At 47.4% G+C, this 16,026-nt stretch overlaps 2 protein-coding genes across 4 annotated transcripts in view; one reads left to right on the plus strand and one right to left on the minus strand.

Moving 5' to 3' along the window:
- Positions 1-398: 398 nt before the first annotated feature.
- Positions 399-1,299, minus strand: LOC107097907 (ring-infected erythrocyte surface antigen-like). Its single transcript, XM_015395254.1, is given in 4 exon segments — positions 399-739; positions 742-856; positions 859-924; positions 970-1,299. Coding segments are annotated over 4 exon segments (852 nt in total).
- A 570-nt stretch (positions 1,300-1,869) lies between these two features.
- Positions 1,870-16,026, plus strand: part of LOC107097915 (glutamate receptor ionotropic, NMDA 1-like) — a 58,604-nt gene continuing 44,447 nt past the window's right edge. The window contains exons 1-4 of one of the 3 annotated variants that reach the window (XM_015395262.1): positions 1,870-2,290; positions 4,500-4,756; positions 7,214-7,348; positions 7,944-8,120. In XM_015395262.1, coding sequence (XP_015250748.1) covers position 2,290; positions 4,500-4,756; positions 7,214-7,348; positions 7,944-8,120 — 570 coding nt within the window. In that variant the 5' untranslated portion in view covers positions 1,870-2,289. The remainder of the gene's footprint in view (positions 2,291-4,499; positions 4,757-7,213; positions 7,349-7,943; positions 8,121-16,026) is intronic. The other 2 variants (XM_015395263.1, XM_015395264.1) reach the window with 2 other exon arrangements.

Consider the following 16,026-nt stretch of genomic DNA (forward strand, 5'->3'; position numbering starts at 1 on the left):
ATTTGATTTAAGAAGCAGAAGAAGAGCAGCGACAGGTTAGATTTCTTCTTCTGTGTGTTCAGAGCACTGAGGGTGTCCCACATTCCACCACCGTCACCGCTGAACATCCCCGAACCTCCCAGAACATCCCAGAACATCGCAGAACATCCTAGAACCTCACAAAACATCCCCGAACATCCCAGAACATCCCAGAACATCTTAGAACCTCACAGAACATGCAAGAGTTCCTCCTGGTGTTCCTCCATATTTTCCTCAAGGTGTCCCTCCTAGTGTTCCTCTATGTTTTGTTTCCATGTTTTTTTTCTAGGTGTTCCTCCAGGTGTTCCTCCAGGTGTTCCTTCAGTTGTTCCTTCAGGTGTTCCTTCAGTTGTTCCTCCATGTTTTTTCCAGGTGTTCCTTCAGGTGTTCCTCCATGTTTTTTTTTCCAGGTGTTCCTCCAGGTGTTCCTTCAGGTGTTCCTCTTGGTTTTCCTCCAGGTGTTCTTCTAGATGTTCCTCCATGTTTTTTTCCAGGTGTTCCTCCAGGTGTTCCTCCAGGTGTTCCTCCTGGTTTTCCTCCAGGTGTTCCTCCAGGTTTTCCTTCAGGTGTTCCTCCTGGTTTTCCTCCAGGTGTTCTTCTAGATGTTCCTCCATGTTTTTTTTAAGGTGTTCTTCTAGATGTTCCTCCATGTTTTTTTCAAGGTGTTCCTCCAGGTGTTCCTTCAGGTGCTTCTCCTGGTTTTCCTCCAGGTGTTCCTCCAATTTTTTTCCAGGTGTTCCTCCTGGTTTTCCTCCAGGTGTTCCTCCAGGTTTTCCTTCAGGTGTTCCTCCAGGTTTTCCTTCAGGTGCTTCTCCTGGTTTTCCTCCAGGTGTTCCTCCATTTTTTTTCCAGGTGTTCCTCCAGGTGTTCCTCCAGGTGTTCCTCCAGGTGTTTTTTCAGGTGTTCCTCCAGGTGTTTTTCCAGGTGTTACTCCAGGTGTTTTTTCAGGTGTTCCTCCAGGTGTTCCTCCTGGTTTTCCTCCAGGTGTTCCTCCAGGTGTTCCTTCAGGTGTTCCTCCTGGTTTTCCTCCAGGTGTTCCTNCAGGTGTTCCTCCTGGTTTTCCTCCAGGTGTTCCTCCAGGTGTTCCTTCAGGTGTTCCTCCTGGTTTTCCTCCAGGTGTTCCTTCAGGTGTTCCTTCAGGTGTTTTTTCAGGTGTTCCTCCAGGTGTTTTTTCAGGTGTTCCTCCAGGTGTTTTTCCAGGTGTTCCTCCAGGTGTTTTTCCAGGTGTTCCTCCTGGTTTTCCTCCAGGTGTTTCCACCAGGAGAAGCATAAAGTGTTCATCAATAAAGATGAACATTTTATGATGAATAAGATGGAGGGGAGTGGTGGCCCAGTGATTAGGGCATAGGCCTTGGAATCCAGAGGTTTTGAGTTCGAGTCCTACTGCCACTCTGGCTCCCTGAGCAAAGACCCTTAAAACTGGTCCCAGGGCGCCGCACAATGGCAGCCCACTGCTCCCCAAGGGGAGGGGTTAAATGGAGAGAGGGAATGTTGTTGCACTGTACTGGTGACAGTGGAATGACAATAAAAGATCTGTACAAAAATGAAGAAAAAAATATTAAATGGGAAATAAATAAATTTATGAATGAATGAAATTTTAGAGATTGGCTAAAATGAATAACCTAAAATACAAAATCAAAACTAACCGAATCATTTCTATGAATGAATTGATGTGATTTATTGAAACTGTGTGGGAGGAGCAGGAGGAGCAGGAGGAGCAGGAGGAGCAGGAGGAGGTTCTGGAGGCTCCTCTGGACCAGACTGGACCTCGTGGTTCTGAGCAGATTGTTCCTCCAGAACCAGGGATTATCTCAGGCTGCGCTGCGCGCTCTGGTGCTTTACTATGACGGGAGCGCGCTGCTCTCCTCACTTGGGAGCGCGCCTCATCTCGGGAGCGCGCATCAAAGATCCAAGGACAGAGCGACGGGCGCGTGAGCATCGGGTCACCTGAAAGTCCTCCGCCATCAAGAACCCGACCAGAACCAGGAGAACCTGATCCAGTCTGACCTCTGGGGGTGGGGGGTGGGGGGAATGATCTGAACCAACAGAACCAGGCGGAACCGGATCAGAGCCTCACTCTGGGAGAAAAAAAAAAAAAAAAAATCAAAACAAGGCATCTCGGAACCGACCTGGACCGGAACCTCCCCGCGTCATTCTGACAGAAACGAGGCGCCGAACCGGAGCGTGACCCGCCTGATCCAGACTGGGAGGGGTACCGAGCAGACGGTGGATCAACAGGACGGAACCAGAAGCAGGGTCTACAGCCGGACCAGTAGGTGTCTCCGGTTCGGTTCGGGTGTTTTTGGTTGTGGTTCTGTCTCTGAGACCCGCTGACAGCGGGGCCATTGCGGGCTCCCTGCGGGGCCCCTGCGGGCTTCATCCTTTTGTTTTGGTGTTTATTCCGCTTCGGTTCGGATGTTTTAATTGATTTTTGTTTTATTCTTTTGTTTGATAAACAGAATAAAACATTTTTTTGTAAAAATGAATTAAATAAATATGAGGAAGTTGAAGGAGAACCTAGAAAATGACCCTCCAAATGTTCCCACCAGGATTTTCCTTTTATCTCTAATTTGGCCCAAAGTGAAAAACGTCAAACATCCCAGAATAATTCGGACCCAAATATTCAGAACTTTATTGATGGTGATCATCCGGCTCCTCATCCAGAATCCCAACACAGAAAAATCCTGTTTATTTGGGGCCAATAGAAAAAAAAACTGTGGTGTTAAAGCAGCAGAGGTTACAGTAGAAGTGTATAAAAATAACAGAGAAAGTGGTAGAGTAGAAAAATAAACAAATAAAATCCTGTAAAGTGTTTTAACAATAAAAAACTGGAGAATAAATAATCAATATGCAGCTATGGACATTTTTACAGTAATTTGAAAACAGCAACAACATCAGAGATGTGCAGAATGACAGCAGCAGGTTATTTAACTGACTAAGGTAGAAACTGAGCAGAATCAGCATGAATGGAAGAACTGGTTGAGGTTACTGGGAACAGTGGTGGTTCTAGAGTCTTCCAGCTGCTGGGAGGAAGGATCTGTGATAACGCTCCCTGGTGCATTTAAGGTGCAGCAGTCTGTCACTGAAGGAGCTGTCCAGTTCAGCACCAGCTGAACGGATGGGGGGGGGACATTATCCAACAGAGATGTTCATTTAGTGAGGATCCGTCTGTTTCCCACCTCCTGCACCGAGTCCAGAGGGCATCCAATCAGAGCTGGCCTTCCTGATCAGCTGATCCAGCCGCTTCCTCTCAGCTACAGATGAGCCGCTGCTCCAACAGGCAGCATAGAAGATGGCTGATGCCACAGCAGAGTCAGAGGAGGTCTTTAGGAGCGCCCCCTCAGTCCAAAAGAGGAAGAGATGCAGCAGAACTGAACCAGAACACGACTTTTAAAGCTGCTCAGGTTTCAGATCCATTATGGTTCCTTCTTGCATTAAAAAAATACACCAGAACCAAAACCGAACCCAGACTGGAGGAACCGGAGCAGCAGGAGGCCCAGCTCTGCAGGTTCCACCTCAGAGGGTTCTGGTTCCAACAGAACCCTGGACCTACAGGTGACCCTCCTCCTGGTCCCTGACTATCAGGTGGACTCGCTGATGGACTGAGGTCATGGGGAGCAGAGGTCTCCAGAATGGAGCTGCTTGGTCACATGATCAGCTGCAGGATGGGCGACGCCCCTCAGGTGTGAATCCATGAGGATGAGGCAGACATGAAGGAATCCAGCTTTGGAAGAATGAGGAACATTAGAAGCTCAGAGTTTATAGGAAAGTTAAACGTTTATTCCACATTTTAAAGTCTTCTTTAATAGTTTGAAATGATTGAATAAAGTGAGTGTTAATGTTCATGTGAAATGTAAAACGTTTTGGGCCTAACTCTGCTCTGATTGGCTCATTCTTTCCACCATGCAGCAGTAACTTTCTGTAACCAAAACAGTCCCGTGTGCAGCGATGTTTTAACCATGTCCTTCAATGTGTCTAAAACTGGCAGCTTGTCTTTAAAATATCCGCTCTCTGATTGGTTCCTTCCTGTTTCCACCGACCGTTATTCACTCATTTAAAATCTGGCTCTCCTTTTCAGACTGATGGGCTGCGTTTAAGCCTCGAGCTGAATATTATATCTTCAATAACTGATCAGTAAAGTTCCAAAAGAGTTAAAATCAATCCACTGGACTTTGTCTCCAAGTTTGAAGACGTTTCTCTTCCATCCAGGAAGATTTTTCATCCAAATGTCAGAAATAGCGTTTAGTTCCAGGTTTTATCCAGCAGCCCAACAAAGCCTGGTTTTAGTTTAGAAAACATGCAAATAGAAACGGATGAACGGGTCCCCCCCTTTGGAATGGGGAATAGTAGGTTTTTGAAAGCCTCCAACATGCCCTGCCCCTCCTATAGATGCGGGGTCCATGCTCCAACACCTTCTTGTCTGACTCTTTATCAACAACCGTGCCTCTCTAATGACTCCTCTTCCTCATCCTCTTCCTCAGTGGAGCTGCGCGGCGTGCTGCTGCTGGCCGTGCTGCACTGCTGCTCAGTGGCGCTGTGCGGCTGCGAGCCCCGCCTGGTCAACGTGGGTGCTGTCCTGAGCCAGAAACGCTATGAGCAGGTGTTCAAGGAGGCGGTGAGTCAGGCCAACGCTCTGTACGGGAAGGACAAGTTCAAGATGAACGCCATCTCTGTGACGCACAAGCCCAACGCCATCCAGATGGCGCTGTCCGTCTGCGAGGACCTCATCTCCAACCAGGTGAGGTCACATGACCAGACTCTCTCATCCCATACATCGATTGGTAACCATAGTTACCAATGATGAAGCAGGTCCCTATGTCCTCCAGCAGTCTAAGCCTTTAGCAGCAGAACTATAGAGATAGCTCAGCTTCTGGAGCAGCTGCAGACTCTTAATGTTTCTCTACCATTTCCTTTTGCTTTCCTCTGATGTTTGGTTCATGGATGTAGTTTGCATCCTGTATGTTATTGCTGTGACGGCGGGTTTCTGTCTGGGAGTTAAAGGGTTGGTTGGTGCGTCATTTCAGCCCATTTCAGGCCTCCAGGCTGTGTCCTTCCTTTCCAGGCAGTTTAAATGGTTGTGTGACAGTTTAGTTGCTTCAGGGACGAAGAGATGTTTGCTGAGAAATAAATGTTTGATGAATATGATTAGGATAACATGAGGAACAGAGGCAGAAGTGACAGAATGAGTTCACATGAACCAACTCCTTTTTATTTCACCTGCCCGGGAAGCTGAGCGCGGCCGTCAGCGGCGTTGCTGAGAGGAGCTGATGCTGCAAGGATACAATCGAAGGTGACACATGAAAAAAGCTCTACGTGAACAAAGACGCGGAGCAGCTCCATGCTTCCAATCAGAGCTGCGCTAAATATAACCACAAAGAGACAAATAAAGGTGCAAAAACAGCCTGAAGGCAGCTGAGCTGGAAACATTCAATCCCTGAAACGGAAACAGCCCGCAGAGTTCTGGCTCAGCTCTTCATCCACACCCAAAGAGAAGAAGAGGAGGCTTCAGGAAACGCTGCTGAGGTCCAAGAGCAGGAGCAACCCCACCGGGGGACAGATGACGCCTTTCCTCTGAGGATGGAATGAGGCCAACATGGCGGCAGCAGTAGGTTGGACAGAGAGGGACGTCAGATTAACGTTCTCTCAATCTGTAATCCCTCCATCCCTCCTCTGGGAGGATGGAGGGATTATCCAGACACAGTCAGTTCACCTCACAGCTTTTAATCTAATATTTTTAGTTTGTTCCTATCATGCTACAGGTCTGAGCCCCACTTCCTGAGCCTGAAAACTTCCGCCTCACTTTCTCATCAGATCAGCTGGAAGCCAAAGAGGGTTAGAAGGAAGAACTGAGGGCCAGAGGCAGGCAGGGAGCAGCAGGGCCTCCTTAAAAACCACAGAGCTGTAGAAAACACTTCTATCTGTTCTAGATCACAAAGGATAGAGTGTCCAGCTTCTATCCTGTTTCTCTATCATCTCCCCCATCACAGCTGGTAAACTCTGCGTCCCTCACTATCTGCTCCACTGCTGCTCCTCAGTCCAGCCTAAAGTATGTTATAATCTCCTTGTTACCAAAGCTGGGCATACACTGTATGATTTTTTTAATCGTTACTCGCAGCTAAAGCTCAAACTGTACGATGAAACTGCAGGGTTTAAAAGTTCACCGCTCGCCATGTTTGTTCTCTCACTGCGACCCGACGCTCTGATGCGATCTATCTGCTCACACTGTAAGTCTAAAAACCAGGTGGGACTCAGCTCCGCAGTGAGATGGCGCTACTGGGACTCGTCTATCTGGAAGCCAAACCAGTAGCAGAGGAACATGAAGCTCACTAGAGTGAAACGCGCTGCCTTGGATATTTGGGCGATTTAGTGCTGAAAGCCCTAAAAAGAAAAGGAGACGACGTATTTGGACAAAGACATGGCTGAGCTAACGAGGCTACTACGGTCTGTCAGTTTGACAGAAAGAACTCCATTTCACTCATTGCCCCCCCCGCCATGCTGCTGGGTTTACCTCTGAGAGGAAGAAGAAGAAGAATCCTTGTTTGCCCACTGAGTGATTTGCCCACGACCGCCTTACGACAGCTGACTGAATTTCAAACGTTTGATTTTCTCCCGACCTTCTGATTCCTGATGGGGGGGTGGTCGTTAGAGGCTGATCGCCCCTCGTTACCCCCTGGTCACTACACCACACCATCAGGACTGGAAAATCAACCAGAAAAAGGCAAAAAATCGTAGAGTGTACGCCCGGCTTAAATGAAAACCTCAGTCTGGTCTGAAATTAGCCAAACCGCTCTGGTTGAATCTGGACCACATGTTCAGACACGGTTCCTCATCAGCAGCAGTTTCCTCCAGCAGTAACAAAACGCAGCGGTTAGGGTCACTGGTCAGTGTGTCTCTGATGGTCTGGAACCTTCATAACCTGACGGCATCCGTTCGCTAATGCTGATGTTTTTTTAGCCGTTAGCATTTTGAGTCCAGTGGTGCCGCCTGATGATAATGTTCGGTTCTGTAGTTTAATCAGTGGGATATTCTTCCTCAGGTTTTTGACCCACCTCTTCAGTGGAAGTTGTTCAGTGAGAAGCTCTGTTAGCCTCTTAGCATGCGAAATGCCACCCAGTGCACCTGATCCTCAGGAATACCAGATCAATTTTTCAGCAGAGATGTCAGTAAAGCTGGACCTCATTTTCTTCTTCTGCAGGTGTATGCCATCCTGGTAAGCCATCCTCCACAGCCCAATGATCACTTGACCCCCACTCCGGTGTCCTACACGGCCGGGTTCTACCGTATCCCAGTGGTCGGCCTGACGACGCGCATGTCCATCTACTCTGACAAGGTCAGCTTCAGTTTGTCTCCAGTCTGTGTCATGGTGTTCCTCAGGGCTCTGTTCTTGATCCTCTACAGGAACAAACAACTTCTGAAATCTAATATTAAAGATATTTATTGAAGTGTAAAATAATATCCTAATATCTCAGCTTTTAAAAACTGGAGCTTTGATGGGCGGTTTTAAGGGAGTCCCACAGGGCAGCACTTTGGGACAACTGCTTTTCCTGGTCTACATTAGCTTCCAAGTTTAGAAGATTTGTCATTTGGCCTCCTTGGTTATGCTGATGATGGTGTTCTCAAACATGGACTCAGTTAACAGCCTCCTGAAAGCAGATCTTCAGCTCCTCTGTAAGGGTTTGCAAGACAATCTGGTCTCTCTGGGAGAAAACTTGAATCCAGGCAGGATTGATGTCATTGTTAAAAGTGTCTTCAGCCCAGAAATTCCCAGCCCTCCCAGTCAGACACTAGCTGCCTTAGAGGATTTTGGAAATGCTCCCCCCATAGGGTTTCAAGTGGAGTCACAGCATTTGATCTGGTTCAGGAGACCAAAATGAGACACATTAAGATAAATGATGTCAATTTGACTTCCTCCTCCTCACCTCCAGAGCATCCACCTGTCTTTCCTGAGGACAGTGCCCCCATACTCCCACCAGGCACAGGTCTGGTTCGACCTGATGAGAGAATTCAGATGGAACCACATCATCCTGATCGTCAGCGACGACCATGAGGGCCGAGCCGCCCAGAAGAAGCTTGAGACGCTGTTGGAGGAGCGTGAGACCAAGGTAAGCTCACGCAAAGAAAAAGAACAACTCTGCACACATTCGCTGTCATCATCACACATGAAGGCACATGTTCAGAATCCAGATATACACATATGAACAGAGTTGGTGAGAAGGTGTGAGATAGGATCAGTGCACAAGCGGCTGACTCAGTGGTTCTGGTGACCCCATTTATTTAGGCGTCCGATGTAAGTCAGCGCGAGCTCAAAACGCGTTGAGCGTGTGGTGAGGGTGAGGTCAGGGCAATGTTTGGGCAAAGTCGGGGCGAGGTCAGGGAAAGTTTGTTCTTTTGAAGTCGGAGTAAGGTCAGGGCGTGGTAAGCGGAGGTAAGTCCAAGGTCTTGCAAGGTTTTGGTAAGTGCGAACTCAGAGTGAGGTCAGGGTGTGGTAAGGGCGAACTAAGAGTGAGGTAAGGGTGTGGTAAGGGCGAACTAAGAGTGAGGTAAGGGTGAGGTAGGTGCGAGGTAAGTGTGAGGTCAGGTTGAGGTAAGGGCGAACTCAGAGTGAGGTAAGCGCAAGGTCAGAGAAAGGTAAGGGCGAGGTCAGGGCGTGGTAAGGGCGAACTCAGAGTGCAGTCAGCGCGTGGTAAGGGTGAGGTAGGTGCGAGGTCAGGGCGTGGTAAGGGCAAACTCAGAGTGACGTACGGGGCGAGGTCAGGTTGAGGTAAGGGCTAAGTAAGTGCGAGGTCAGGGTGAGGAAAGTGCGAGGTAATGGTGAGGTAAGGACGAGATCAGGGCGTGGTAAGGGGAAACTCAGAGTGAGCTAAGGGGCGAGGTCAGGATGAGGTAAAGGCAAGATCAGGGCGAGGCAAGGGCGAGCTCAGGGGGAGGTAGGGGCGAGGTCAGGACATGGTAATGCAGGGCATGAAACACACATGTCAGCAGTAGTTGTGTGCGGTACGTGTGTGCGGTACGTGTGTGCGGTACGTGTGTGCGGTACGTGTGTGCGGTACGTGTGTGCGGTACGTGTGTGCGGTACGTGTGCGGTACGTGTGTGCGGTACGTGTGTGCGGTACGTGTGTGCGGTACGTGTGTGCGGTACATGTGTGCGGTACGTGTGTGCGGTGTGTATATCTGTGAATGTGTTTAGTCTGACTCAGTGTGGGAAGTTTGCGTTTCCGCGCCAACAGTCAGCAACTCTGTGAGGCCTTCATCTTTCCTGCAGCACATGAACAATGTTCTTCCATTCCTACATTGCCGTCTCATCTCATCTATCTTTCACAGATCTATACTTTTTTCCTGCATTTCTTTTTCTACCTCATCCGTCCTCCATTGCTTCTTCATCTCCCCGTCGTATTCCTGACTTTCTTTCTGCTGGACGCTTCATCATCATTACCTTTGTGTCCTTTCTGTAGATTCCCACAGTGACAGTCTACCAGCTGTTTGTTTTACCAGCTGTTTGTTTACCAGCTGTTTGTTTACCAGCTGTTTGTTTACCAGCTGTTTGTTTACCAGCTGTTTGTTTACATGTGGGCTATCCAAGGGACAGAATGAGCCGCATAGGAAGGCGGTCCTGGCCTGCTTTTATATGATATGAAGTTATTTGGTGAGTGATGTGCTGCAGGTACTGACCCAAACCTTCTGTCAGACAGTTTCTAAACTTCTGATTCCACCTGAAATCCAAACCAGTTAAAGGTTTACAGGCTGTGAGATCAGGTAGGATCTAAAGTGGCTCCGAAAGGCCATGGCTCCTTTATTAACCACTGTCTGGAAAGCTTGGGGCCTTTCAAAAGCTAAGATTAAGGCTATGGTTTGCATTTGTAAGTGTTGACTGGCACAGACCGGTTTGGTTGTGGATCTGGAGACCTTGATCTCAGGGCCTAAACACATCGCTTCCGTCTGACTCTACAAGCTTTGATGTGTTTTTCTGCCGCACTAGTTCCATATACTGTCCTTCTACTAACCATCATAGTGGAGAGAAATAGTTTTCAGAGGAATATGTACCAGATTATCCACCATAACAAATGGAGCCGTAAACCAAAATCTGTGGTTGCTGCTCTATGAAACTTCAAGCTGTTTCATTTTATCTGTTGTTTGTACTCCTGGGCTCCTACAATGAGTTAGTTTACTGTTTATCAAATGTCTGACTTACCCTGAGATTCAGAGATTTTACTTTCCTGCCACTCTCTTCCTGCCAGACTCATGACATTCCTGTTAAAGTGGGTTGTAGGTTGAAAACGGTAGACTATGGTGGTCGGACCTTCTTGCGACTTCATACCATCTGTTTGTCCGTTGGATTGATGCTAAGTCTGGTCCGGTGCCTCTAAAGCTGGAGTCTCAAACTCCGTTTACCTGCTGGAGGTAGAGTCTGGGTGAAGCATCGAAACATCGAGTTTTCCACAAGAGAAGCTCTTACAAAAACATTACAATGTTATCAAATGTCTTTATTTTTATTTTTTTTTACATTTCTTTGGAGTTGCGCAACAAAACAAGAAACCAATTAAATGTTTCTTGAAACAGTATTTAAGTTAATTAAGTTTAATTGACTTTAAATTTCAAATAAACTGGGCATGGTGCGCACCTGTGGCTCGTTAGGAGGCTCTGTGCTGATGCATTAATAAAGGCAGGGATCTGTCAGCTGGACGCCACAGTGTGGTGCCTCAGTGGCTACAGTGCTGCACGGACTGCCTCGCTCCATCTGCACGCTCACCTGTCGCTCACCTGTCGCTCACCTGTCGCTCCGTCACCGGTTCCATCACAGAAGTGACCTCTGCAGAATCCGTCCGTCTGAACCACTCCCCTCGGATCGTTCTCTGAGCTAACTGATCTTCCTCTAATCAGCTCTTCTCGGTCCTGCTCCTGCGTCTCTGTCAGCCGGTTCTCCGTTCATTGTTCCTAAATAAACATCTTAAACCGTTTTCTGCCTCCTGATTGTGATCTGAATGTGGGTCAAACATTTAAAAGCCATGGCATATGAAACATAGCTATTTCTGTTATGAATGTTTAGTTGTTTGGGATAGCAGTTTAACCCTGTTTAAATGCAAATTTTTGTTTTTATTCACGACATTATTTGGGTCAGGGTTTTTTTTTCCACACCATTTTAGCCCATGATGGTGAGCTACCGAATCACTGCAGCTTCGCGGCAGGATTTAAGTGAACAAAACTACTTCATATTTTCGGACCTATTGCCCTGGATCGATCATAGACTAAAAACAATCAGATTATTGATTGATGAAACATTAATCACTCTGCAAAGAAAAAGAACAGAAGAAGAGAACAAAAAATCTTGGGTGTTATCAGGGTTTATTTTTATTTTTTATTGTTTATACTTATAGAAAAATATAAATATTGAGTACCTTCCTAAATATATGCAAAAATATACATTTGAATACAATAACTTAAACTTACTTCCTGTCTGTCTGTGTTTTATTTACACACAGGCGGGCTCCTCAGACGAACCTTTCTGATTGCCTATTAGCGTATTTAGCTGTAGTCAGGCGCGTAGCCTTAATTACGTTACACTGAGCAGAAACTTCCGGGTCTAGACTGGATGGTGAGGCGGAAGCGGCCACAGAAAATGAGCATGTGCCGCATGCTAATAATGACAAATAGAAAATCCAAATACGCCCGGCCTATGTCCCGCCCCCAGGAGCAATATACTCTGCCGTGATTGGTAAGTTCGTAAGTTCACCTAACAGTGAATGACTTGTTTGCTCAGAGATGCTGGTTCGGACTCTGAACCTTGTAGTGTTTACCGTAATCCTAAAGACTCTTACTTTCTGCACCTGCTGGTGCTGATTGAGACCTCTGGTCCGAACTTCCTGATGATATCAGTTTTTTTATAAGTTTCATATATCCACTGGTTTTAATTCCCACCTGGGTCTAAAGATTCTTTCACCTCCACAAACATTTAGGATTTTTACAAATAAGTGAAGATATATTTCCATTTCAGGCTCTGTCCATGGTGCTGATGTCTCAAAGCATGGTGTTTTTGCCTGGTAATACATTCTCTAACTACTCTGGCTAGTGTTCCTGTCTCCATGGCTGCAGTTTAAACCGGACCTAGCTGGTTTAGACTCTGGTCTTGGACCCTTTCTTCTGGACTTTTTGAACTAGACTTGAGCAGCTGTGGTCTGTACTGGAACACATTGGTCCCAAATCAAGACAGACTGGTCTTTTGGACCTTCAGGTTCAGTTCAGTTTCCCTTTACAGGCTGTATTCTGCTAATTGGGTGGTTCGTACTGGAGCCGGTGGGTCCAGGTACAGTACAGATGTGGTGAGAAAGGGCGGAAATTATTTCATTCTTGGTGGCGGTTTGAGTGCCTTTATTTTTCTTGGTTTACTTTTCAGTTGAGCTGGTTTCTCTCTCCTCCTCTTCCTCGCTCTCTTCCTGTCTGTTGATTCATGGCATGTTTTCAGGTCTTCATCTGTGTTCTGGTTTCTCATCACCTCGACTCTGATGGAGATCAGAGCCGTGCAAACACACCTCAGCTTCAGGGCTCTGGCTGACTGTCCATCACCTCCGCTTTGTGTGGTAGTTGCTTATGAGAATGCAGACAGGAAGAGGTCAACCAGTTGCTGAGTGCAGACTGAGGCCTGACCTGAGCTGCTGCTGCCTGGCGGGGCAGGAGGAGCTGCATTGTGCTGATTTGTACCGATCCTGATCCAGCAGGTCAGGATGAAACCTCCTATTATCTTGTCAGATGTTCCAGATGATGGTTTGTGAAACAAACAGCTCTGACCCTCATTGGTGGCCAAGTGGAGGTCAGGGATGGTTTGGTCAGAGTAAAGAATAGCTGCTCTGATAGAAACAGGACAGAACTTTTCCTTAGGTCGGAATAAGGCTGCCGAAGTGATGAATATTAGAGAGACTTTTTAAAGAGGGAGGGGAGTCATGAATATTCCAGCACATTAGTTAAAGTAGGTGAGCACAGCTTGAGCTCAGCTGTTGTCTCTGGGATGTAAGCTCATAAATATCCCAGTAGCCCCGGGAACACAGAAACACACCGCCACCAGCAGTAAACACTGAACCATGTCCAGCATCTACCAGGAGGAATGGACCGCAATGAAATGGAACAGAGACGGGGGGAGGAGCTACCAGGGACGGGGATCACTGGTTGGACCAGAACCAGGCAGCAGGTGGAGGAATACTGACAGGAAGGACACCGCTATAAAGGCTGCTGTGTTTCCTCCTGGTTCTGAGGACCAGTACCAGCCCTGTTCTTATGGACCTCTGAGCCCTCTGTGTTCTGACAGGCTTTTATTTTGAAACATTTCAAAGGCTTAAATAGAATGAAAAAGCTCCAATCAGGCAGAGCGTTAAGACCACTGACAGGTGAAGTGACTGTCCCTGATTCTGATGGCACCTGTTAGTGGGTCGGGCACATCAGGCGGTCGGTCTGTTTTATCCTCAGGGTCTGACTCTGCTCTTTAGTTGACTGAAGCCTCATTTCCACTACCCTTGTGGAACCGTGCCGAGATCAGTCCGAGCACGGTAACAGAGATAACTGTTGAGTGTAAATGGTACGCAGAACTGATCCGGAGCACGCCAGACACAACTGCAGAGACGGCTTCCTGGGTTGGTCCAGTGCAGAGAGGAGAAAGAAAAACCCTCCGGTGACTGGATACAGAGATGGAGAATTAGGGCCAGACTAGAGATTTTTTTTTTTCGAGAATAAAATCATAATATCACAAGAATAAAATCATAATATCACAAGAATAAAGTCGTAATATCACGAGAATAAAGTCGTAATATTATGAGTGCTGCCCCCTTGACGTTGAGCAGTGGGTACTGCAGTTGATTCAACATCATCTTAGTCAGAAAAAAGTAAGGAATCATTCTGTTGCCTCTACACCAACTGAAGGGTCTGGTCCAGATCTAAAGGTTCTGGTCAAGATTCTGTAGGTTCTGGTCCAGATTATGAGGGTTGTGGTCCAAATTCTGAAGCTTCTGGTTCAGATTCTGAGGGTTCTTGTCTAGAAGATGATGTTCTGGTCCAGATTTTGAGGGTTCTTGTCCCGAAGGTGGGGGTTCTGGTCCAGATTCTGAAAGTTCTGGTCCAGATTCTGAGTGTTCTTGTCTCAAAGCTGAAGGTTCTGGTACAGATTCTGAGAGTTCTTGTCCAGTAGCTGAAGGTTTTTGTCCAGAAGCTGAAGGTTCTGGTCCAGATTCTGAAGGTTCTGGCTCAGATTCTAAAGATTCTTGTTCAGATTCTGAAGGTTCTGGTCCAGATTCCGAGGGTTCTTGTCCCGAAGTTGGAGGTTCTGTTCCAGATCCTGAGGGTTCTGGTCCAGATTCTGAAGATTCTGGTCCAGATTCTGAGGATTCTTGTCCACAAGCTAAAGGTTCTGGTCCAGATTCGGAAGGTTCTGGTCCAGATTCTGAGGGTTCTTGTCCAGAAGCTGAAGGTTCTGGTCCAGATTCTAAAGGTTCTGCTCCAGATTCTGAGGGTTCTTGTGCAGAAGCTGAAGGTTCTGCTCCAGATTATGAGGGTTCTTGTGCAGAAGCTGAAGGTTCTGGTCCAGATTCTGAGGGTTCTTATCAAGAACATGAAGGTTTTTTTTCCAGAAGCTGAAGGTTCTGGTCCAGATTGTCTTTTTGACTGTTTTTTAGCTTTATTGCCAGTCATGTCAGTATGGAGCAACAAAATAAACTCTTTGCATTTAACACAACCCCTTGGGGAGCAGTGGGCTGCCATTGTGTGGCGCCCGTCAAGCAGTGAGGGGCTAAGGGTCTTGCTCAGGGACCGAGAGTAGCAGTCAGTGGGAGTGGGGCTTGAACTCAAAAACCCCAAAACCCAAGTGCAATGCTTTAACCACCAGGCCACCACTTCCTATTCTGAGGATTCTGGTCCAGATTCTGAGTGTTAGGATGTTGGAGGCCATGTTGGTGGCCATGTTGGAGGCCATGTTGGAGGCCGTTCTTTTTTTTTTTATTAAGTCATAAAGATTTACATGAAAAAAATACTCTCAGAGAGGATAGCAAATGTGTACATGAACAGATAAAGATCAATTGCAATACAAGAAAAACAAAAAAGTAAGACATCTAACATGAGATTTATCTCAGAAAACATTTAACTCATAGACAGAGCTCCATGTTGGAGGCCATGTCGGAGGCCATGTGACTGGCCAAGTTGGTGGCCATGTTGGAGACCATGTTGGTGGCCAGTGTGGCGGCCATGTTAGAGGCCATGTTGGTGGCCATGTTGGAGACCATGTTGGTGGCCAGTGTGGCGGCCATGTTAGAGGCCATGTTGGTGGTCATGTTAGAGGCTATGTTGGACGCCACGTTCGAGGCCATGGTGGCGGCCATGTTGGAGGCCATTTAAAAAAAAAAATCTTTATTAAATCATAAACATTTACATGTAAAAAATCTCTCAGAGAGGATAGCAAAGGTGTACATGAACAGATAAAGATCAATTGCAATAAAAGAAAAACAAAAAAGTAAGACAACTAACATGGAATTATCTCAGCAAATTTAAATCAAACATAGACAGAGCTCCATGTTGGAGGCCATGTCGGAGGCCATGTTGGTGGCTATGTTGGTGGCCATGTTGGAGGCCATGTTGGTGGCCATGTTCGAGGCCATGTTGGCGGCCATGGTGGCGGCCACGTTGGAGGCCATATTGGAGGCCATGTTGGAGGCCATGGTGGAGGCCATGGTGGTGGCCATGTTGCTGGCCATGTTGGTGGCCACGTTGGCAGCCATGTTGGAGGCCACGTTGGAGGCCATGGTGGCGGCCATGTTGGTGGCCATGTTGGAGGCCATGTTGGAGACCATGTTGGAGACCATGTTGGCGGCCATGGTGGTGGCCATGTTGGAGGCCATATTGGTGGTCATGTTGGAGGCCACGTTCGAGGCCATGGTGGCGGCCATGTTGGTGGCCATGTTGGAGGCCATGTTGGAGACCATGTTGCTGGCCATGTTGGAGGCCATGTTGGAGGCCATGTTGGAGGCCATGGTGGTGGCC

The sequence above is a fragment of the Cyprinodon variegatus genome, unplaced genomic scaffold (assembly GCF_000732505.1).
Source record: "Cyprinodon variegatus isolate N-32 unplaced genomic scaffold, C_variegatus-1.0 Scaffold732, whole genome shotgun sequence".
NCBI classification, from domain to species: Eukaryota; Metazoa; Chordata; class Actinopteri; order Cyprinodontiformes; family Cyprinodontidae; genus Cyprinodon; species Cyprinodon variegatus.